Genomic DNA, 22,805 nt, shown 5'->3' with positions numbered 1-22,805 from the left:
GCACACATGGCAGGCACTCTCGCCTTTGGCAAGGCGCAGTGCGACGCGGGCAGGCGCGAGGACGCGCCCTCGTGCGCGTGCGGCATCGTCAGCGGCGGCGGCGGCGCGTGCTGCGCCGTGAGCTGCGGCGGGTGCGACGCGTGCCCTCACCCGGGCGCCGTTGCCTACCCGCAGCTCTGCTGCGCGAACAGCATACAGGAGCGGCGCGCGCCGTGCCGCTCGCCGTTCGAGGTGGGCTGTGTCGTCATCCTCTCTCCTCCCCTGCCGCCGCCTTCGCCTCTGCCGCCGCCGCCGCCCTCTGCTCCGTCACCGCCACCGCCACCGCCACCGTCACCGCCGCCGCCCTCTGCTCCGTCACCGCCACCGCCACCGCCACCGTCACCGCCTCTGCCCCCGCCACCGTCACCGTCACCGCCTCTGCCCCCGCCACCGTCACCGTCACCGTCACCGGGCCCGCCCGCGCCTCCCTCGCCGCCGCCGCCCTCACCGCCGCCCTCACCGCCGCCTCCGTCTCCACCGCCGCCGTCGCTGCTGTCCTCTCTTTGGGACGTAGGCATGCTGAGTGGCGCCGCCGCCGTGCCCTTTATGTGTGGGGCGGCGTTGGTGGTGGCAGTGGCTTGGGTGGCCAAGAGGGGCTTCCAGCGTGGTAGAGAGACGCGCTTCCAGCGGATGGCGGACGATGGCGGCACCGCCGTGGTGACCGAGCACTCAAACGACTCCTCTATGTTGCTGTTCGACCTCGCGCGAAACGCGAAGAGGGCGCAGGAGGCCACGCTCAAGGAGAAGATTGAGGAGGCCACGCTCAGGGAGAAGATTGAGGAGGCCACGCTCAGGGAGAAGATTGCGGCGCTCTCCAGGGAGCTTGCCCAGATTGAGGCCGCCACCGACGAAAGCCCCCCACCCGAGGAGGGGCGGCCGGAAGATGGGAAGGAGGGTCGCGGGGCACGCGGCGCGGCGGGGCGAGCCGACATGACCGAAGAGCGCGAGTGTGCGGAGCAGCCGGAGGTGGTGAGGCGCTCGATGTCGCCCCTCGTCGAGCCGACGCCGGAGCCCCGCCTGACGCCCATTCTCGTCGACGACAGCAGCTCTGCTCTGGTGGCGATCGCAGAGGCGGGCATTGCGCCGCTGGTGGCGCTGGCTCGCGACGGCACGGAGGCGCAGAAGGAGGAGGCCGCGGCGGAGGCGGCGGAGTTGGCGGTGCTCGCCGCCAACGACGCCAACGAGCTGGCTATCGCGTAGGCGGGCGGCATCGCGCCGCTGGTGGCGCTGGCTCGCGACGGCACGGAGGCGCAGAAGGAGTGGGGCGCGGCGGCGCTGCTCAACATCGCTGCCAACAACGCCAACAGGCTGGCTATCGCGGAGGCGGGCGGCATTGCGCCGCTGGTGGCGCTGGCTCGCGACGGCACGGAGGCGCAGAAGGAGAATGCCGCGGGGGCGCTGCGCAACCTCGCTGCCAACGACGCCAACAAGGTGGCGATCGCGGAGGCGGGCGGCATTGCTCCGCTCGTGGCGCTGGCTCGCGACGGCACGGAGGCGCAGAAGGAGAATGCCGCGGGGGCGCTGGCGGTCCTCGCCGTCAACGATGCCAACAAGGCGGCGATCGCGAGGGAGGGCGGCATCGCGCCGCTGCGCGCTGGTGTGGCAGTGGCCCGCGATGAACTCGCCTAGAGGGTAGAGCCGCATGACGTACCCGACGGGGACGCCACCACCCTCGCCCAGGGATCACAATGCTCGGACTAGACATTGTGCGAATTTCGGCGGTCGCGTGTCAAGTGTCGCCTATGTGTTGTTAATGGTTGGGTAAAAGCGTGTTGAACACGCTCGGAACGCCACCCATGCATGTTCTCTCGGAGCGAAGAGGTCGATGGCGCGACGAGTCGCGCCGGCCGGCCGCCGGCCCGCCGGCCAAATGCCAGCCAGGGACTCAACGGCTACAGGCGCCCTGCATGGGGCCCATGGCGTAGAACTAGAAGGCGTTGTGATGAAAGGGCAGCGCGGTCAGCACGACCGAGATCTCGTACTCGTCCCCAAAAGGCAGCCTTGCTTGAGGTCGTCGAGCTGGTCGAGGTCTCGAGGACCCTCTTGCAGTGCGGACACTGGAGGTCCAGGTGGATCTGCCACTTCACCATCCTGCCCTCGCCAAAACGAGACAACATGTTAGAGTTGTTTGGTATTGAAAATCTCTCTCTCTCCCCAACGAGAGCCGACGGATTCGCTGATGAATTCTAACACGCTGAAGATTTTTATTTCAGTGTATGTGCTATGTGGCTCTTACGTACATTCCCGTAACAGGGTTTGCGATGAGGAGTGACCCGATGGATTTCTCGGAGGTTAGTGCACCACTAACCGCCGACCGAAGCGCAAGCGCTTGGAGCAAGAGAACTGCGACGGATCGGTCGGTCTCATACTAGCACCCCACCTCGCGGGCCGATCTTCTGGCCCAGCAAGGCTGCTGCGGAGCACTCACGGGCCGGTCTCCTGGCCCAGCGAGGCCGCTGCGGGGCACCCGGCGGCTCGGGTCACTTCTCAACAAATAACTCCACCCTAAAAAAAGAAAGAAAACACACAACCCAAGGGAGGGATGGGAGGACGGCACGCCTTTATGTATGTATGTAGAAAGATGAACAACAGTCAGGCTCGGACTAGACACCAACGCGGTATGGGTGGATAAATAAGTAAATAGAGCAGTCATCTCCAGGGAGAGATGGGCGACGCACACGAACACAGAGGGTCAGTGCGCACCCCGCCCCGCTCGCAGGGCGTGCAGCACACAGCAACACAAGACATATCTAGGCGCTGATTGATTGATTGATGGGAAGGCGAAACACAGTCCGACCAACGACTGGGACACCAACGCGGTATGGGTGGACGCTAGACGGGCGATGACGGTCACACAGGAGCGACACACAGAACCACAAGACAGGACACTCAGCCAAACTGACTGCCACACATCCTGAGCGAAGTTCCCTAGTCACCCGCGGCCGGACTCCATCCGGCACGCGTCGCTGGGCGCTCAGAGCCGCGTCCCCTGCTCGCCACCCCGACGCCCAAAGCGCCCGAGCGAACGACAGGCGGCACGCGAAGACTGATTGCAATCCCGCCGACCGCCAGGCCGCGGGATGATGCGTGCGTGGTCATGTAGTGGGTCTCGGAAGCTCCCCTCTCGGGCTAGGAGCCAGCCCCTCTCCCTTGCCCTCGGAACACCGCGTCCGAGTCGAGGCGTGTGCTTGCCGGTCGACGGCCGCGCGCGGTTGGCATTGTGACGAAGGTTGCGCGCGGCCGCGGCGCGCCCGCCATGGTTCGGCGCGGCGCGCCTACCAGCGGCAGTTGTCGAGGCACGGGAACGCTTACCCGGGGTCATCCTCTGAGCCTGGTCGTCGGCGCCGCGATGCCACGGCGGCGCATTCGACGTCGTCGGCGCGCTGCCCCGCGGTGAGCCCCGCCGCTCGTAGCGACGGCCGCAGGTTGGCCCGGTGCAGCGCGCCCTGGCCGCAGACTGAAGAACGGCCACGAGGGGTGTGTGATGTGCGGTGCGGGGTGTGAGGGGGCAACGTCTTTGTGTGTGCGCGCGCGCGCCGCTGCTGGGAAAGAGCGGGGCCCTCGGGGTACGCCTCGCCCGGCCCCCTCCGAGGGGGTCGTGATCTGTCGGGGATTAAACTGAGGGATAGGGGCGGGGATCCTCCCTCTTCCCGCCGTCGATGCCGGGGCTCAACCAATCCGGAGAGGTCATTACCATTCCTCCATACATCCTCCCAGCTTCATCGGCGGGCGCCTGGGAGTGTGTCGTCAACTGGCCGGTGGTCTTTCAGTGTGGTGGGGTGGGTTTCGTGACCGTTCAGCGTCGATGCCGCCTTACTTACCTGTTCCCCGCTGGCGCGACCCAGCGCCGGCCAGCGGAGCAATTGCCCGCTCGGTCACCACCCCCGCCGGCGCGACGCGATCCGATCGGCGCCGCCACCGACGGGGCCGCCGGCGCGGAGTGGATTCTCCGTCGTTGCCGGTCGGGGTGTTGGTCGGGACATGGGCGACGCGACCAATGCACCGCTTCCATGGCCAGAGACCCGGTCAGTGCAGTTGGTCGCGCCGCCCCGCCCCTGCGTCGCCCGCCGCCGCGCCGCGCCGCCGCGCCGCGCCGCGCCGCCGCGCCGCGCCGCCGCCTCGCGCCGCCCGTCGCCGCGCCGCGCCGCCGTCCGACGATTATTAATTCATTATTAATTAATTAATAAACAATTATACCACCCGCCGCCGCGCCGCCCCGCACTGCGTCGCCCGCTGCCTCGCCGCGCCGCCGTCTCGCGCCGCTCGCCGCCGCGCCGCGCCCCCGCCCGATGATTAATAATTAATAATTATTACCCGATTATTAATAGTGTGTGTGTTTGTGTGTGTGTGTGTGTGTGTTTGCCTGATGGCCGGGAAGTCCAAGGCAGCTGCGAGCGGCAGGTGGCGTCGGCGACGTACTCAGGACACGATGGCGAAGCCCACAGCGCAGGAGCTCGGCAGCAGCGCCGACAGCGGCCCCGCACCGCGTCGGCTGCGGTCTGAGCGAGACAGCCTGTACTCCTCAACCTCCTTGGCACTCCCCCGACGAGCGGCGCGCTATGCGGGCCCGCCGCGGGCGACGCGGGCGGCGAGCCGACGTGCGTGCCGCAGTCATAGGCAGCGCTGGCGAAGCGAGGAGGTCGCCGCAGGCCCCCGGATGCGGTCGCAGCGAGAGAAGCGAGACAGCAGATGCTGTCGGAAGGGTGAGGAGCAGCCTGCCGTCGAGCGGCGCGCCGCACAAGCCCGCCGTCGGCGGCCCGGTTCGAGAGCAGGTAGTCGTGGTAGTATTGAGCGCGCAATCGCGCCCGAGCCGGCCCGCCCTGGCCCTGTAGACCCTCCCAGAAAATTGGCGATGCTGTACAGCATGCCCAGAGCATACCGGACAGGCTCCCGTCGAGCGACGAGCTATGCTGGCTCGCCGCCGGCGGCGAGCTCGAAGACCCGCGCCGAGCCTCGCCGAGCCTGGCGGGCCCACCCACACGCCCGCGGCCGCAGGCAAGCAAGGCGAGCTTGCTGGCGTCTTTGCCAAGCGCCAGCATGCCAAAAGACACCTCGCAGCGCGCGAGACGTGCCGAGACCGATACGCCCCGGCGCCGCGCGAGCGTCCGGTGGGCTCCCGCACCTGGCGCGCGGCCGCCGCGCGCATTCGCGGCGGCAGCGGCCGGGGGCGGAGCGCGCGCATAGACAGTTGTTATGGCGCGGATTTTTTCAATCAACAAGGCGCTGTGCGTATGGGTGGACGCGGGACCCTGGGTAAAATTCTTTTCGCTCGCGCCATATGGTCGACGGTGGTGGATTGCCCTTCGCCCTCGGTGGTCTCCTCATCACATCGTCGGAGGACGGCGGCGTCCACATTCGTGTCGCGCAGCACGCCGTCGCCTCCGACAGCCTCTCCCACTCCGAGTTCACGCTGCCGCCTCCGGCAGCTGGCTGGCGCTTTGAGGCGGCGGCGACGGTGCTGCACCACGGTACTCGCGCCCACTCGCATGCGGCACAGCTTCCACGCTCACAAATTGACGGATGCGCCTGCTCACCGCGTGTCTAGGCTTCGGGCTCAGGCTTCCCACGCTGTGCTTTCGGGCCGAGGGTCCCTGCCGCCGGTACGGCGTCGCGATCCTCGACGTACGGGCGCGCCGGCTCGTCAACTTTCGAGAGACTGCGCCGTGGGCGGAGGCGGCGGCGTCTCCGAGCGTCGTCGGGCGTGGAGCCGCCGCCGCCGCGAGCGGCCCTCCGTCGCCAGAGCGAGAGGAGAGCCTCCTCCTCCTCGATGGACCCATCCTCTGTGTCGCGGTCTGCGGCGGCGGCGGCGGCGGCGGCGGCGGTCCTGGCGGCGGCGATGGCGGTCCTGTCGGTGGCGATGGCGGCGGAGGCGGCGACGCAACAGGAGACTGCAACGGCCACGGTCACGGCCACGGCGATGGCCCCTCTCCCCCCTCCTCCTTCGGCTATCTCTGTTGTCTTTCGCGGCCTCTGCCGACCGAGACGCGTCCGCGACGTGTCCGGGACATGTCCCGTAGGCTCTCTGTCGTGGCTGCCGGCCTGCGGCGTCGTCGCGCCCGGGTCGGGGAGCGGAGGGGCGGCGGCTGGGTATGCCCCCGAGCTCCTCTCGTGGGGAGAGCATGACGCCCTCCTCTGCAGCCTGCCGCTCGCCCCGTCCTTGCCTCCTGCTGGAGCCCTCCACGAACCTTCCTCGGAACCTGGTCCTAGGCAGCCTACCGCTCGAAGCGCCCTCTCTCCTCTGCCTGCGCCGCGGCCCCGCCGCCGCGCCGCCCCGGCTGCAGCTGCTGCAGCTCCGCGCCAACCCTCCGGGCAGCGCCGGCAGGGAGGGAGGGAGGGAGGTCGGGCGGGAGGGAGGCAGGGAGGGCGGCGTGTGCGTGCGCGTGCTGACCCTCCTCGCGGGCGGCGCTGCCGAGGGGTGGCCCGCCGCGGCTGTGAGCGGCGTCTCTTCACGGCTCGAGGTGTGAACAGGCGCCGCCGCCGAGGCGGTCACTTGCGCCACGGCGCGCCGCCTGCTTTCGAGCAGTCGCTCACGCTCATGCTCGCGTGCAAGCTTGATTTCTTTTCTAGGCGCGCCGCGTGCTGTCGGAGCGGTCATGCACAGCCTTGCTTCTACCGGCGGATACTTCTTTGTCAGGCGCGTCGCGTGTCGTGGAGCGGCGGCGGAGGCGACGCAGACTCTGCCGTCTGCGGCGGTGGAGGCGGTGCCGGGCGGCAGCATGGACGGCAGCATGGGCGACTCTTAGGCGGTGGCGGGCAGCAGCGCGTTGTCGGACTGAGGCTGCTCCTCCTAGACGCGAGTCGTTAGTTGTTGGATGCGAGTCGTCTCCCGCTCCAGCAGCCACAGCGTCCCCGGCTCACTCTCGAGAAGATGTCCCTCGTCCAGCGACGCTCTGCTCCGTGTGGCGCTTAAGGCTGTGGCTCGGCACGGCCAGCGGGGTGGTGCTTCGCTTCTCGGTGGCGGCGGCGGCGATCGAGCAAGCGCTGGACGCTCCGGACGCGGGCGCGGGCGCGGCGGGCGCGGCGGCGGCGGTGTTCGACCTCGGCAAGGGCGCGGACGGGAGCACCTCGCTGCCGGCGGACGAGGGGTTGGTGGCTGGCTTCCTCTGCCGCGAGCCCGTCTTGCTTGAGTCCTTCTCTGACTCTGCACTTTAGGCTGACGCGGGAGAGCCGCGCCGGCTCGAGCCCGCCTCGCTCACGCGCAATCACTGATGCTGACCCGACGTGCAACCATCCACGCGTCCGGTAGGCTCGAGCCACTCTCGCTCACGTGCGCCGCCGACGAGTCTCTAGCCGTGCGGTGCGCCACTCCAGGACAAGTCCAGGACAAGTCCAGGGCGCGTCCCCTGACTTGTCCGAGACATGTCCCGCAGGTGCGCGGGTGCTGCCGCGGGAGGAGAGCCGGGCGCGATCGTCCTCGGCGCATCGGGCGGCCTGGTGTGCCGTCTTGCAGGCGCCGAGGGGAGAGTCATTGTCAGACCGAGTAGCCGGAACCCTGACTGTGATTAGGTGTGCCGTCTTGCCGGCGCCGACGCGTTCGCTGCCGACGATGTGCTTCGGTGCGGACATGCGCAGCTGGTGGCGTGGGGGCTGGCCGGCGGCGGCTGCGGCTGCGTGCTCGTGAGCGCGGCGCGCTGCTTGGGCCGAGGTCCGTGACTGCGGAGCGATTCACCGTCATGGATGCTCGGCTCTGGCTGGACAGGCGCGCTGCTGGGTCGAGGCGTCGGACCACGCGCCCCGGGTGGAGGCCGACTCGCAAGGGGCGGGCGGGTGGCACTGTGAACGGCGTCTCTTCACGGCACCCCGCTGTGAACAGGCCGATCCGTCGGCGGCGGGCCGTTGGCAGCACACCGACGCCATCGCCGCGGCTCTCGCCGGGCGCGCGGACGCGGGTCGCGGCGGCGGTGGAGGCGGCCGCCACCCCGGCATTCAGTGTGCCTATCGCCAGCTTTCCTTTCTCAGGTCGGCGGAGAAGGGTGGCGGCGCGCCAGTTTCCCTGCCCTCCACCCGGACCGCCTCTGTCTCTTAGGCCGAGCAGCGGTTGAGGCTGCCCTGGCGACGCAGCGGGCGCACGGGCTGCTGTACGCGCACGCGCTGCGCCGGATCGCCTCCGCCACAGATCGGCGAAGCGGCGAGGCGAGGGGAGGGAGGGGGGGAGGGGGCGCCGCGGCGGCGGAGGAGGAGGAGGAGCACGCCGACATTGCCGCCGCTATCGACACCGCTGACGCCTCCCCCTCCCCTCTCCTCTCGGAGTGGGCGGCGGCGGAGAGGCTGTCAGCCGTGGGCGAGGCGGAGGCGCCGCCCCCGCCGCCCCGTGCCACCGCCGCCGCGGCCGCCGCGGCCGCGGACGAGGAGGACATGTCGAGGACGCTCATGACATGTCCGAGACACGTCCATAGGCCGCCGCCGCCGCCGCGGAGGCGGAGGAGGGCGGGCAGGAGACGGGCGCGGCTGCGGCGCCTCTCGTGCTTACAGGCCTGCAGCACCGCTTCAGCGCGGGCGCGCGGCCGCGTCTCTCCCTGAGGATGCATGTCCACGACACGGCCAGCACACGTCCAGCACACGTCCACGACACGCGTCCCCTAGGCGCGTGGCAGCTGCAGCTGACGGCGCGCAGCCCGCTAGCGAGCTTTCCAGAGCGCACGCATGGCTGGCTTCGGCGGTCTCTGCAGCCGTGCCCCCCCCCCTGTGCTCTCCACTGCACTCTTGGCCTCGGCACACTGGGGCAGTGCGTGCCGCACAGGGTGCGCCATCTCTCGCCTCTGGTGGCGGCGGCGTGTGTACCAAGCTGGTGTGCACTACACCACGCAGTACTGCGGCTCACCGGCACCCGGTGCACCAACCCGACGCAGGTGCGCAACAGAGGCACGGAGGCGGCCGCGCTGGTCACCGCCGCCCTCGCGCACGCCGCAGCGGACCTTGGCGTGTCGCAGTGCGGCGTGATCGAGGAGCTGCTGCCCGACGGCGGAGCGCCCCCGAGATCGCGCGAGATTGACCCGAGATTGTCTCGAGATTAGGAGCTGCTGCCCGACGAGACGGCGGAGCTGCTGCTGGCGGTGCCGCACCCGCCGCCCCTCCTCCTGGTCCGCACACCTCTTCTCTTCTCGCGTCACCGCTCTCTTGCGCGCAGGTGCCGCTGCCGCCCCTCCTCTCGCTGCTCGCCTCCTCGCACGCCGGCCTCCTCCTCTGCTGGACGAGCCGGGGGCCTCACGCCGACATTTCGCGCGCCGCCGCTCCCGCGGGCGCCGGTGGGTGGGTGTGGCGGCGCCGGCTGCTCACCCGCCCAGCAAGCGAAGGGCTCTCGGGCCGCGTCTCTTCACAGGCCGACTGCTGTGAACAGGCGCCGGCTGCTCACTCGGCTGCAGATCGACCCGGCGGCGCTGGCGCGGGGCACTCTCGCCGCGGCCGGCGGCGGCACATCCACCGCTGCTCCTCGCCTCGGGCCATCTCGGGCCATCTCGGGCCATCTCGGGTCGTCTCGGAGGGGTAGGCGCCGCCGAACCAGCTGTGAGTGCCGCGTGGCCGGCTGCGAGGGAGACGGCGCTGACGGCCCGACTGAAGCCCGACTCGGCCCCTTCGCTCGAGGCGCCGAGATGAGCCGAGATGAGCCGAGATCTCCCGAGATTGCTGCAGCCCGCTTCGGCCCCTTCGCTCGAGGCGCCCTATGCCGCCATCGGGCTGCCTAGTGACGGCTGGGAATGAGTGAGTGCTGAGGAATCGCAGGCGCTCTGTGCTGCCATCGGGCTGCCTCGCTCCGCACTGCGCGTCGAGGGCGGTGAGCGGGTCTTGGCATGGGCGTAGTAGTACTCACGGTCATTACGAGTCACGCACCGCAGCAGGTGGAGAGCGGGGCTGGGCCGGCGGCAGTGCCGCCGCGGTACCGGCGCTTCCGCTGCGCGCGTCGGTCTTTGGCGGCGGCGGCGGCTGCGCAGGCCAATCACGGGAGGTGGAGCTGCTTCTTGGCGCGCCGGACAGCGACGAGACTGATGCGGAGGGCCCGAGATGGAGCGAGATGGCCCGAGATGAGCCGAGATGGCGCAAGAGTAGGCGCGCCAGACAGCGACGACGCAAAGTCGCTCCTCCTCTGCGCCGTGGCGGCGGCGGCGGCCGAGCTGCCGGACGCCGCACTAAGCGGCTGCTCGCACGCGCGGTTGCGTTGCCTGCAGCGACTCCTCAACTGCCTCGCCTCCGAGATTGGGCACGAGATTGCCCGAGATCGCCCGAGATCGCCCGAGATCGCCCGATACTGCCTGAGATTGCCCGAGATTGCCCGAGATTGCCCGAGATTGCCCGAGACGCCCGAGATCACTCCACTTGCCTCGCGACCGAGATCGAGCGAGCGCTGCGCCGAGTGGGGGGAGTGCAAGAGGCTCGGCTCATCTCGGGCGATCTCCGCAGGCGCACGCTCGCCGCGTGCGAGAGGCCGCCGGCGCCCGAGGAGCTCGCGCGCTCCGTCGCGCGCTGGCAGGCCGCCACCGACGAGGAGGCGGCGCAGCTGGCCGGCGTGCTGGCCGCCAGCTGAGCGCGCGAGCAAGTTTCGGACTTCGAACACACGCACGGGACGGCGGGGAGGGCGGTGGCTGCGGATGTAGCTGCGCTCTTCTGGTCGCCGCGCAAGCATCCCGTCCGTGCACACCCCTACTACCTACATCCTGCGCGACTCTGTCTTTGCTGTCTCGTGTCTGTACCGTGTTGCGAGTGTATCTCCAGTGTATGTACCTCAGCAGCACCTCACACAGCACAGTACCTTACGTATAGCGGTTGACTAACCGCCCCTGCGCAAGAGCGCGCTACAACTGCAGTCGGACTCATACTAGCACACCCATATTGGTGCGTCACTAGGCAATCCCCGGCGCAGTCCACGTCGCACGCGCCTCACGCAATCACGCATCCCCCGCCCCCCTCGCCTGGGGGCTGAGCGTGCAAGTCCTCATTGCCGTTTGTGCCGGGGCCGGGGCCGAGGGTCAGAATGGCGAGGCCGTGGACCATGTCCGTGTGGATCTCGCGCTCCACCGCAATCGCCTCCGCCTGCAGGCGCTCGAACTCCTCCCGCGTCGTTGTCGGCTCAAACTGACCTTCGATAGCATCGCAGCGAGGCTGGTACTCGTCGAGCTTGCCCCGCATCGCTGCCTCAACGCGAATGTGGTCGAGGTACATGGAGATGGCGGTGCGGAGTTCGCTCCCCCTCGCGTACTCCTCGGCCAGATGTAGCGCGTGTAGCGCCGTGCTCGCCTCAGGCAACGTCTTCACGGACAGTTTGGCCCGTATCTGCGCCAGCCGATGCGGCACCTGACTGTCGGCCACCTGCAGCATGGCGCAGCAGACACGGCGCGTGGGCGCGAGCTCCTTCGCGGTCAGGAAGTTGAGCACGTCGGAAAGGGTGTCCTGGTTATTCAGCACGCGTTGGAAAGCCACAGCAGCGTCGGATGGGGATGACTCCATTATGCTTGGACAAACCTTGAACACCGGGAACACGGGAGGGGCGTCTTGCCACAATGAATCAACCCATGCTTGGGTGTGGGTCGTGAAAACTCACAGCGAGCCTAAAAGATGAAGTAAAAAAACGGCGGACGAGCTTCCGATATTTCCGGCACGATGGGTCTTTATGACCACTTTCCAGCCTGTATCCTTCTTGACCCACCCGTCTCCGTGCGTGGTCTTTATGACCCACCCATCCTTTCCCAGTCGAGTGGTCGAGCGGTCCGTCCACCTCGGTCTCGGGAACCGTACCCATACTACTCAAAAGTACAATATACTACCACAAAGCACCACTAGCGATTTCGCGCGGAGGGCGTAGTGAAGCGCTGGGGCGCTCACTGTGTGTTATTCGGGTGGGGATCCATCAGTGGTAACCGGCTTTAGTCACAGATCCAAGCTCAGACGCCACACCAACACCACAAACACGCTCACTTCGCCGCTGCTGTAGAGGGCCGCCGGGGGCCCATACTACGTCGAAGTACGGACCCGATCTCGGCCCTCACGGGCTGCCACGCGCCCGCGCGCGGCGCGGGCCGCACCGCCCATGCCCCCGGGTCACCGACCCCGCCTCTCGGCCCTCTCGGCCCTCAGGAGCGTGCGGGAGACCGGCGAGGGGCGCGCCGCGCGCCGCCTGCAGAGCCGCCAGAGGCATTGTCGCCTCCGCTGGCGGGGTTCCCGCGCGCCCGCCCGCGCCCGGACCCGCGCCCGCTGCGCCCGCGGGCTCCGGATGCGCCGCCATCCTTCTCCTTCTTCTCGATGGCAGTCCGCGTGTGCTTGTCGACGGGTCGGCGGCGTGGTCGAGGGGAAGGTCGCCGGCGGCCGCATCTCCGCCGCCGTCGCTCCGCCGGCTCTGACCGAGTATCGGGCGTTGAGGGCGGCGGCGCAAGCGGGTCTGGCGCATCTATCGCCACGAGCGTCGCGACCGCGGTCGTGGCACACCTGGCGGCGGCTCTCGAGGCCGTCTCTACGGCGCTCGACGCCGTGTGAGGTCGCCGGCGGCCGCAACTCCGCCGCCGTCGCTCCGCCGGCTCTGACCGAGTATCGGGCGTTGAGGGCGGCGGCGCAAGCGGGTCTGGCGCATCTATCGCCACGAGCCTCGCGACCGCGGTCGTGGCACACCTGGCGGCGGCTCTCGGGGCCGTCTCTACGGCGCTCGACGCCGTGTGAGGTCGCCGGCGGCCGCAACTCTGCCGCCGTCGCTCTGCCGGCTCAACCGAGTATCGGGCGTTGAGGGCGGCGGCGCAAAGCGGGTCTGGTGCGCCACACGGCCACCACCCTTGCCAGCGCCCTTGCCGCCGCCCTTGCCACCCTTTGCCGCCTTGCCTCCGCCGCGGGCGGCGGTGGGAGCGGCCTGCTGGGCTAGCATGTTGTCCTTGCTGGGGACGGGCACGTGGAACGCACGTTACATGTTTGAACGGCCTCCAGAATTCAAACAAAAAATAGCCAAGGCCTTCTCGCAACCCCTCCGACCCCCCGGGACCCGTGGGCGTCGAAGAGGCGCTCTCGGGGGGCCGTTCTGAGTTCATACTACCTCGAAGTACAATATACTGCGTCAAAGCACCGGCCCTGAGTCCGACCTGACGGCCACGCTCCTTGCGCCCCAACGACCCCCGTCAACGCCTTGTCTAGCGTGTTTCCAACCCTTAGAGGTGGCCCACCGACGCCACGTTGCAACCATTTTCCTACGAGCCCCACCCCGCCGTCGTCGATCGACTTGATGAGTGGGTTTGTTTGTGTCTGTGTGTCGCTCGTGCGTGTCGTCATCATCTGTCTTGCGTCCACCCATACCGCGTTGGTGTCCAGTCCGAGCCTGACTGTTCTTCACCTTACTACATACATACAGTGGGTTCCAGCACTTGACCTCGTAATGCACGTCCCGCATCGTGGCGAATCGCGAGACGCCGAGCAGATGTCGGTCACGGACGGACGTGTTTGGTGAGAGAGATTTTCAGCAATACCAAACAACTCTAACACTCACACATGCGGACGTGTCGTTGATTGAGGTGCCGCGTCCTCTTCCTTGTCCCCGAGGATGATGCTGCCGACCGAGCGCGCCCCCGGATGCCCCGTTGCGCTTGGAGGTGCGGTTTGTGATGTGGTTGGGGAGGATGCTGGGCCGCGGCGAAAAAAAGTCTTTTCTTATCTGCCCTCCGGTAAGCCGCAGGCGCCCCAGGGGGCCCACCCTTTTAAGCCTAGGGGTACCCTAAGCCGTGCGGAGTGGTTCTTTTGTCGTTTTGGTGTGACGTGTGAGACGTTAAACTCTGCAGCACATTGCTGTTTTCCGCGCGAAGATCCCCTGGATTGTGGATAAAATCCCACTTCCCAGCGGGCGCACAGGGCCAACGTGTCGACGCGCCTCGCGCCGCGGCCACCAAAGAAGACGCACGAAATAGCGGCGCAAGCGATTGCTACGGTGGTGCCGTGTGTCTTGTGCTCTGCCTCAATACTTAATACCCGGACGTAAACGCTATCTTATCTACACGCAGAGAGGCACGTAGTACGCGTAGTGGGGCTTCGTGTTTTTAGGGCGCCTTGTCTAGCGTGTTTCCAACCCTTAGAGGTGGCCCACCGACGCCACGTTGCAACAATTTTCCCACGAGCCCCACCCCGCCGTCGTCGATCGACTTGATGAGTGGGTTCCAGCACTTGACATGATTGTGCATGTGCATGTTGTATGTTGTTGTTGTTGTTGTGCATGTGCATGTCCTGACGCCAGAGACGGCTCTCTCTCTCTCTCTGACCCGTGCGGCTTATAGGGTGCCCCTAGGGTTCTGAGGGCCGGATTTTTTTAAAGGCCTTTTAAGAAATGAGGAGATTTGGGGGCTGAAATTGCCATTTAAGAGATTGCAGGCACGGGGGGTCCCTCTTTTAAGACCGTTTAAGAAAATCGGCCTCACCGGCCCTGCGTCGCTGGGTTCCGCGCCGTTTTCTCCAATACTGCCGTTATTAGGCACAAAACCGCCTCTGAAGACACATCTGTAAGCCATACTCGCATAGGGGGCGCGTGTGCTAGCTGACTGTAGCCAGCTTCCCGGCCTCCGGCGTCCACCGGGAGCCTCCCGGACCATCGACCTCGGGAGCTCTCCCGCACCGTTTAAGCGTTTAAGACCGTTTAAGGAATCGGCGGCCCAGCAGCTCTTAAAACCTGCCTAGGCAGGTTTTAAGAGCCGTTTAAGAACCCACGGGCGCTTTTAAAAAAAAGCTCAAAAAAAGAATTCATCGCGGCAACGTACTTGAGTAACGGACTTTGGGAGAGCTCTGAGACAAGCCCCAAGAGGCACTGTACGTACTCCGAACTACCGTGCCACGGTGCAGCCACACACATACTACACCACCTCCTCCCCCACCCGGCATCTCTGCCCGCCCTGCGCGCCCCTCCTCTCAGTCCGCGGCACCAGCCTCAGCAGCGAGACGACCGACTCGTCGGCGGGCGTCAGCGTGCGCGGCGCGCCGTCCCTCAGCCCGCGGTACAGCATGTGCACCGTCTGCGTCGCGACCTGCAGCGCGCCCGAGAGCATGGTGCAAAAGACAAAGGCGTGTCCCGAGATGACGAGCAGCTCGTCCGCGGCGTCGATGGCGGCGTGGTCAAGGGACGAGACGTGCGACCACGGGTACGGGAAGGCCTCTCTCGACTCGGCGAAGGTGAGGCCCTGCCGCAGGCCGGGGGGCGGAGAGGGGGGCGGAGGGGGTGAGTGGGGGGAGGCGGGGGGCTGGGCGTTGGCAGTGAATGCTTGTGGGGTAGGCGGTGAGCGGGTCTCACCTTGGCCACCAGCCGCGCCGTCTCGAGCGACCAAACCAGCACCGCGACGCTGGCCTGATGAATGATTACGGACTAATAAGTGGCATGAGGCAAGACTTCGACCAGCGCCGCGACGCTCGCCGCGACGATGGAGAAGGCGAGTGCGAGGAAGAGGAGCTGCAGGACGTGGTACCTGATGAGTCATCGGCCACTGTGACTGAGGAGCGGATCACTGCTCAGAGAGGAGGAGCTGCAAGGACTCGCACCCGTCGGGCGACACGAAACTGGCGAGGTTGGGGAGGTGCGGGGCGTAGGGCGAGGTGTGCGTGAAGTAGCGCGAGAGCGAGACGGGAATCTCGACGGCGCTGAAGATGGCAAGGCCGAGGACGACGTACCTGAACACTCATTCGTGATCCATGAGTCCTGAGTTCACACAGAAGGCAGGTCCGAGGAGGGGCGTACGGCGCGACGCGGGCGAGCGGCTCGAGCAGACCGGGCAGCGACGTGTCGAGGACCGCGCCTGTGAGGAGAAGAGGGCGGCGGGACTGGGGCGGGGAGGCTGTGGAGGGCTGGCGGCGGCATGTCGCGGGCCGCGCCGAGGATGAGCGCGTCGAAGAGTGTGAGGTTGATGAGGAGGAAGAGGGCGGAGTAGCCTAGTTGATCATGGTCGATGGTCGATGGTCGATAGTTGGTTCTCAAGCGGTTGATGAGGAGGAAGAGGGGGGGGGGGGTTAACCGTACGCGACGCACGCGAAGAGCCTCTGCGCGCGCGGCTGGTGCGACGTGTCGGCGTCCTAAGGGAAGGTTCGGAGGCGGTTCAGAGGCGGTTCGGGGAGAGTGCAGAGCCGGGCTCGCTGCGACTGGTTGGCCTTGGAGTGGAGCAGCGGCGGCACGGACAGGTCCCACTCCTCTTTGGACAGGTCGTCGCGAGACCTCTCCGGGGGCGGCAGGATGGCCCACCCGAGCGGGAGAGAGACGACGTGCGATCCTCCTCGCTCGATCCTCCACCCGTACGGCTCGAGCTCGGCGAGGGGGAGCGGGCGCGAGGTCGGCAGCTCGAGGTCCTTGTCGCGCAGCCAGTCGACGATGCAGCGCCCGCGTGGCGCGTCGCCTGGCTCGTTGCGCAGCCAAGCCGCAAAGTAGCACGAGAGCGCGAGGGCAGCCTCGGCGCGCCGGTACCCGTCCGTCGAGCGGTCCGTCCCCAGCATCGCGTCGAGCACCTCGCGCACCACCAGGGCGTCGCGCACGTCGAAAGAGTGCAGCCACGGGAGGTCAGCGCGAAGCGACTCGACCAGCATCGGCTGCAGCTTGCGCAGGAAGAACAGCCGCAGCCAAGCGCGCCGCCGCCGCCGCAATCGCTGCCAGTGCTGCCTCCACCGCCGCACAGCCGTGAGTACAGCCGAGAGTGCCGACACAACGCTGCGCCACCCGCCGCTGCCGACTACGCCCACGCCGCCGTCGTCGCCGCCGCCGCCGCCGCCATCGCCGCCATCGCCGCCGCTGCTGCTGCGGTTGCCGCCGCCACCGCTCTTGCCAGCTCCGCTGCCGCCCCGCCCGCCGCTGCCGCCCCGCCCGCCGCATGGCCCGCGCGACTCCTCGAGGGAGGGCTCGGCCTGATTGAGAAGGAGCAACGGATGAGCACTGCGCTGGCAGCGAGGCGGCTCCTCGCGAGCGTGCTCGGCCGAAGCGGCGAGCGCCGCGCGCGAGATGCCCTCGTTCATCGCGAGCAGGACCTTGGAGGCGTTGCGCGCGAGGGCCGTCTCGCGGCCGAGGGCGGGGAGCAGGTCGCCGATCGAGCCCGACACGAGGACGAGGAAGATGGCGGGGGCGAGGTAGGGCGCGAACAGCATCCCCGCATACATGACGCTGTTGAAGTAGGCGAGAGATCGCACCTCGCGAGAGATATAGCCGAGATATAGCCGAGATATAGCCGAGATATAGCCGAGAGATCGCACCTCGCGAGGCGGCGGCGCCACCCACGGCAGCGCCGGCGCGAAGCCGCCCGCCTGCATCAGCCATCGCTCGAAGCGGCGTGCGGGCTCGCCGACCGCGTACACCGGCAGCTCGCGCTGCGCGACCACGGCCGCCTCGAAGGTGCACCAGAGCCGGAACGGGTACGACAGGTTCTCGCCTGGCCGCGCAATCGGCAGCCAGAGCACCGCAGACGCGAGACTCGTCACCTGGTGAATCATGGACGAGTTGAAACTACTCATCGCTCATCAGCACCGCAGACGCGAGGCTCGTCACCGCGGTGAGGGTCGAGCAGAAGGCAGAGTGCTCGTACTCGCCTGCACACTCGCGAGGGAGGATCAAAACACGGGTTGGTTGATCCGTCAACCCTTTCTGCGGGGGCGGCTGGCCCTCAAAGCGGTGGCACCACGCGTCGAGCCAGAGGTACCGCACGCCCGCCTTGCGTGCGGCCGCAGCGATGCGCGGCAGCATCGCCGGCGAGAGCGTCAAGCTGTCGCCGTCGCGGCACGCCTGCGATTCAGTCGGCATAAGTGGCTACCCCGCTCTGGTCCATACGTGGCTACCCCACTCTGGGAGGCTCGCCCTCTCACCTATCAAGAGCAGGCGCGCGCGACACGCCCGCCGGTGTGTGTGTGTGTGTGTGTGTGTGTGTGTGTGTGTGTGTGTGTGTGTGTGTGTGTGTGTGTGTGTGTGTGTGTGTGTGTGTGTGTGTGTGTGTGTGTGTGTGTGTGTGTGTGTGCATGCCTGTCGGTAGCTGACGAGCGCGAAGCACGAGGCTGGCGGCCGCACCGCCGCCGCACCGCCGCCGCCCGAGCCAACCTCCACGCGCTCCACGAACCTCGAGTTGTCGCCGGCCAGCGCCGCGGCGGTCGCCTCGACGCCGTCCGCTGCGATGGCCGCCTCCAGCACCGCCACCTGGACCAAGAGCAGCTCTCGCGTCCGCGCGACGCCGGCGCCAGCGAACCTCGCGATCTGGTAGGCGGCGTCTCCGCGCACGCGGGCCACGGGCGACGAGGCGGACGACGACCGCGCGCTGTTGTTGGACCGCCGCCCCGCCACTCGCTTCATCATCCGGCTGCCCACGTCCCGCCGCGTGGAGTCGGAGCAGAAGCGCTGCGCGCCAGGCGTGCGCGCCTCGCGCAGCTGGAGGAGCCGCAGCACGCCGGCGGTGGCGGCGAGCAGGGCGGCGCAGAGCAGAGCGAACCCCGGCCCGGGGAGGAGGAAGGAGAGGGTGTAGTGCGGGTAGCTCGCAGGCACACTGACCATCGCCAAGCCGCTGATGACTTGCACAGCGAGAACAACCCACCACTCTGCGGTTCGGCTTTCCGTGCGCAGGAGACTCGCAAAGGCCGGTGCAAAGACGCGAGCGCTTGGGTGCGCTGCAGCGGATCTGGCGCCGCTGGACTCGCCCAGAGTCAGAGTCGAATGCGAGGTCTTGGTGATGCCGTCCATCTGGCCAGGGCCACTAGGAGGGTCGGCGACCCGGCTGAGACCGCTGGGCGAAGACATTTGGCGTTCTCTCGACGCGTCCAAAGGAGCCCCAAAGCGAGCGGCAGCGCGGAAAAAAGAATTTTGCCGCTCAACTGAGGCGGATTTTAAAAAGGGGAGTCGAGTGTAAAAAAGGCGTGATAGTTTCTGCTCATTGGACCTGCACGAAAAGAAAGAAAACAAGACAGCACGCCTCCCACAGGACCCGTGATTGCAGACAAGAGCTGTGCTTATCAAATGGCAACAAACCGGCTGAAGCCGCTCAGCCTTTACTTTGTTGGCATGGGCATCTTCTCGTTCTTCCTGCTCTTCGGCTACGTAGCAGGCGACTGTGACTCGACGCTCGCAATCATGGGCTACAACCTGCTCGGCGAACAGCTTGCCCACCCTCCGTGCGGAACCGGCGCTGTCTTATTCCTGCGTTTCGTCGAGGCGATGTGGTTTGGGACGAGTGCAATGTTCGTCACGCTGGGCGTCGCGCCAAGGTTTGGGGTCCCGGTCTCGAAGGAGATCTACGCCATCGTCTTCTGGTTCTTCCTGGTGCCCGTCTTTCTTGGCTACATCCTGGCGTTTGTCGTCACAGAGATTGAGCCCGGCAATCATGCGCTGCTCTCAATCCCTGCGTCCCTGCGCGCGCCGTGGGCCACCTGCACTGGCTGCGATAGGCGTCAAGTACCCGTTCGTAGTCAACGCCATCTACCTCGTAGCCTTCATCGTGGGTTTCCTTCTCTGCTACAAGCACGATGATGCAGCGGCACTCCTGCCGACAGAGGGCACCCGCGTCAAGCGCACCTCACCCGATGGAGTCGGCCTCCCCACCACCGGCAGCGACAGCGGTCACGAGCCGTTTTGGGACAGCCGCCAAGATCTGACTCTAACTAATCGTCTTGCGCGCCAAGAGAGTAGGCGGCCGCCGGCAAAGCGTGTGCAAGGTGTTGAGCCAGCTCCTCGGCCTCTGAATAGCTTCTGGAGGATAGGACCGGCACCTCGGACAGCTCTCGAAGCGAGACAAAAGCACACCACTTGTACGGGGGGCCCTGCGAGTGGGGCGGGAGGAGGGAAAGTAGTAAGCCACCCCGGGCATGAAAAGAAATCTTGCGGTTGCGCTACTTTTGCTCCTAGAGCGCCCTCACTAAAGACGAGGCAGGCTGGGCAGGGCTCGGCGGCACACGGCGGATGCTGTGTGCGTCACTGGGCCACAAGTTTGGTTTCGGCAACACCCTCGACCAAACCTTGCTCAAGGTTCTTGGGTGCAAAGAGCGCGGCCACAAGTCACAGGGCCCGCTCGTCCATGCGACCGGCAACAAGGCTGGGTCAAAGAGCACAAGGGACAGTACTACGACGCGCTCCATGTCAAGAACGGAATCGTCAAAATTTGTCTCGTCGCGCCGCCAACCAAGAGAATCATCTTCAACTTCGCCAAAGAGGTCGGCAGCCCGAGCGCCGTCGACCGCACCGACTACGGCACAGCCTCCGGCAGCGCCCGGGGCTTCGCCCAACACCACTCGCAACAGCTCTCGCGCGCCGCCGTCAGTGGCGATGCGCAAAACATCAACAACGCTGCTCGCAACATGCGTGTCGCGCACTCATTCATGACCGGTCTCAATGCCCCACCCCCCTGCGCGCGGGCCTTCTAAGCCCGCGGGTAGCGCCCCCCCCCCACCCCCAGCTGCCTCCAGGGCGGCTCGCACCTCAACCTCTCTACGGCATAGGTGCAAATTTTCTTTTTTTGGGCAAAAAACGGGTGATTTCGGTCATCCGTCAGAATATCTGATGATCCTAATATATGATTCTCCCCAAACCTTGCTCAGCTGGTCCAGCATGGGCCGTAGGCCAGGCCTGGGTGCAAAGAATTTTACAACAAAACTCCCTCGCCCGACACAAAGAAACCAGTACCTCAACCGGCTTCCCTCGCTGAGCGTCACAGCTCGGTGATCGCGCCGGCCGGACACCACTGTAACGTCCGTTCCGGGCATTTGAACGCGACCTTCGGGGGCAAAGACATGGGCTCTATGCACTATGGCTCAGACTGTGGACTCCTCTTGGTCCCTTCTGAGCCCTAGGGCACACCTGGGCCTTACCTGGGGCTCTAGGGGCCGGGCAGGGTTTGCCCCCCGAAACTGGCATGGGGAACCTTAAAGAGAGGTTACAGGTGGGGGGGGGGAAGATCTGTTAGCGGTAGATCGGCGGGAGCTGCAGGACGTGACATGTGTGGATCGAAGAATCGATGATTGTTTGAGTTTGCGCTCGAGAGTTTGCGTTTGCCATGATCAAGCCCGCCGACGCTGCCACAGGGATGGTGGACTAACGTTGGCACGGTGTTTAAACGTTGCATGCACATGCACATGCACATGCACATGTGGATCTGTCGGCGGTGTCAGTACGCGACCGATCAGGTCGGAGGTTTCTTATGGTTAGAGGGTCTATCTGTATGTACTCCTCGAGATCTCTCCAAATCTGCCCTCTGGTTCCGTGATTATTCGGGAAGTTGGTAGTATGAGCGAGTATGAGCGCCGGGGCCCCGTTTCCGCGCTGCGGCGCGGCGCACGGCGTGCGCCTCCACGGGGGCCCCCGGGCGCTCCCCCAGAAGCCCCCCGCATGGATACCCTCTAGGGGCCCCGCGCTCCCCAGGGCATCTCACTGCTGTGAACACACCCCGAATCCACATATGGGGACTAGAGCATATTGAGTAAGTAAGGCTCTCTAGATGTGGGGCCCCACAATGCACAAAGTAAAAGCCGCGTACACGTGGTTAGCTATTCCGTACTGCACTCGTCAACATACTTGATATTCCCGCGCCTGGTCTTGTTCATCTTGGCGGCCTGGCCTCGTGTGATGCGGATACAGTGCCGCTTCTTGGTCGCAGTGCGCGCGCAGCTCGCCCGGGCGGCGTCGTTGAAGGTGGACGTCATGGTGCAGACGATGTAGGCGTGCCTGCGGCCGCGTGCGGTCGCCTGCGTGTCAAACAAGTTCTCCGGCGGCGGCAGGAGCAGCGGCGAGCCGCACGACATGTGCGCATTGGGCACGTGGCCCTTGTGAAAGTGCCACTGCGCCGCCCGCGGCGACGCGTTGCACGCGGGCCAGTCGAGGCCGTTGGCGCAGGCCGAGGCCCACTGGCACGCGTGCACAAACATCGGGAGCGGCTCGCGCGCTCCGGCGGCCGCCGTCGCGGCGCTGAGGTTGGAGCAAGCCACTGAGTGCGGCAGCAGGTCAAAGAGAGTCTGCCAGCCCTCCGCCAGGCGCGGCGACCCGCCCACCGAGGGGTCGGAGACCATTAGGCCCTTTAGCTGCGCGTGTTGCAAGCCGGCGTAGTGCGCCGCGAGCGCATACGCGTACTGTGGGGGGGAGGCGGGCGAGCGTCAGGAAGTCCGAAGGTCGGTGGCGGCAGCTAGCGTCTGGGCGGTGCCTAGCGAGGCTCTATCGGCTATCTTGCGAGCAGATGTGGTGCGGGCTTGGCAGTCGGAGGGCTCTCGGAAGCCACCTGGTCTGCCAGGATGGATGGCCAAACCCGCTGCGTCACGCGCCTCATGTAGTAGATCCAAGTGCGCGCGATTGCCTCAAAGGCGGGAACAGTGAGCAGGTACGGGACGCCGAGCGCGTAGTGCGCCCGCGCCTCGGTGGCTGTGATGTTGGGGCAGATGTCGGCCGTATCACCGGAGCAGATTTGGCCGAGCCACCGGTCGCCGTAGCCGTACATCTGAGCCGTCGGCAAGGCGGGCATGCGGCGGGCGCCGCCCCACGCGACGAAGCCATCCGAGTCCATGATGATTACTGCGTCGCGGCGAGGCAGGCGGATGGTCTGGACGAAGCGCAGCAGCAGCCACGGCTTGAGGATGTAGCCAAACCGCTTCGCGAGCGGGTCGGTCGGTGGCGCGTGGTGCGACACGGAGAAGAGCTCCTCTAAAAGTGTGTGCGCGTCGGCGTCGGCGTCTGGCGCGCAGCCACAGAGCATCGAGTACCGCATCCAGGTGGGAGCGCGCACAAGCGCCGTTTGGCCCACCGCGACGAGCCTGGCAAGGTGAGGCGGCGGCGGTGAGCGCGGCATAGGTGAGGGAAGCAGCCGTGAGAGAGGCGACCGTTACGGCGGCGACGT

At 66.7% G+C, this 22,805-nt stretch overlaps 4 protein-coding genes across 4 annotated transcripts; 1 reads left to right on the top strand and 3 right to left on the bottom strand.

Moving 5' to 3' along the window:
• Positions 1–5,317: 5,317 nt before the first annotated feature.
• On the top strand, positions 5,318–8,375 carry EMIHUDRAFT_454728 (hypothetical protein; the record flags this gene model as incomplete). The annotated part of the gene is made up of 9 exons (XM_005790248.1): positions 5,318–5,507; positions 5,585–5,983; positions 6,057–6,126; positions 7,286–7,336; positions 7,410–7,473; positions 7,546–7,665; positions 7,739–7,783; positions 7,853–7,928; positions 8,066–8,375. Coding segments are annotated over 9 exons (1,323 nt in total), but the record flags the coding sequence as incomplete, so codon positions are not given.
• A 2,373-nt stretch (positions 8,376–10,748) lies between these two features.
• On the bottom strand, positions 10,749–11,507 carry EMIHUDRAFT_440191 (hypothetical protein). Its single transcript, XM_005790247.1, has one exon. The coding sequence runs from the start codon at positions 11,476–11,478 to the stop codon at positions 10,912–10,914; it is 567 nt and encodes a 188-aa protein (XP_005790304.1). The 5' UTR covers positions 11,479–11,507; the 3' UTR covers positions 10,749–10,911.
• A 3,208-nt stretch (positions 11,508–14,715) lies between these two features.
• EMIHUDRAFT_440189 (hypothetical protein) lies at positions 14,716–15,688 on the bottom strand. Its single transcript, XM_005790246.1, has 4 exons — positions 15,520–15,688; positions 15,395–15,446; positions 15,275–15,328; positions 14,716–15,164 (listed from the first exon to the last, which is right to left on the bottom strand). The coding sequence occupies exons 1-4, from the start codon at positions 15,658–15,660 to the stop codon at positions 15,100–15,102; spliced, it is 312 nt and encodes a 103-aa protein (XP_005790303.1). The 5' UTR covers positions 15,661–15,688; the 3' UTR covers positions 14,716–15,099.
• A 29-nt stretch (positions 15,689–15,717) lies between these two features.
• EMIHUDRAFT_440188 (hypothetical protein) lies at positions 15,718–18,759 on the bottom strand (the record flags this gene model as incomplete). The annotated part of the gene is made up of 9 exons (XM_005790245.1): positions 17,969–18,759; positions 17,614–17,734; positions 17,501–17,541; positions 17,209–17,433; positions 16,936–17,145; positions 16,124–16,866; positions 15,957–16,047; positions 15,851–15,878; positions 15,718–15,773 (listed from the first exon to the last, which is right to left on the bottom strand). Coding segments are annotated over exons 1-9 (2,280 nt in total), but the record flags the coding sequence as incomplete, so codon positions are not given.
• Between the last annotated feature and the right edge of the window lie 4,046 nt (positions 18,760–22,805).

This window comes from Emiliania huxleyi (assembly GCF_000372725.1).
Source record: "Emiliania huxleyi CCMP1516 chromosome Unknown EMIHUscaffold_120, whole genome shotgun sequence".
Lineage (NCBI taxonomy): Eukaryota > Haptophyta > Isochrysidales > Noelaerhabdaceae > Emiliania > Emiliania huxleyi.
This window is presented reverse-complemented; position numbering and strand designations above follow the sequence as displayed.

Coding starts and splice junctions, on each gene's coding strand:
- EMIHUDRAFT_440191 (XM_005790247.1), bottom strand. CDS start 11,478: ATGGAGTCATCCCCATCCGACGCTGCTGTGGCTTTCCAACGCGTGCTG.
- EMIHUDRAFT_440189 (XM_005790246.1), bottom strand. CDS start 15,660: ATGAGTGTTCAGGTACGTCGTCCTCGGCCTTGCCATCTTCAGCGCCGT. Junction 15,447..15,519: donor AGTTTCGTGTCGCCCGACGG/GTGCGAGTCCTT, acceptor ATGACTCATCAG/GTACCACGTCCTGCAGCTCC. Junction 15,165..15,274: donor CGGCGCGGCTGGTGGCCAAG/GTGAGACCCGCT, acceptor GGCCTGCGGCAG/GGCCTCACCTTCGCCGAGTC.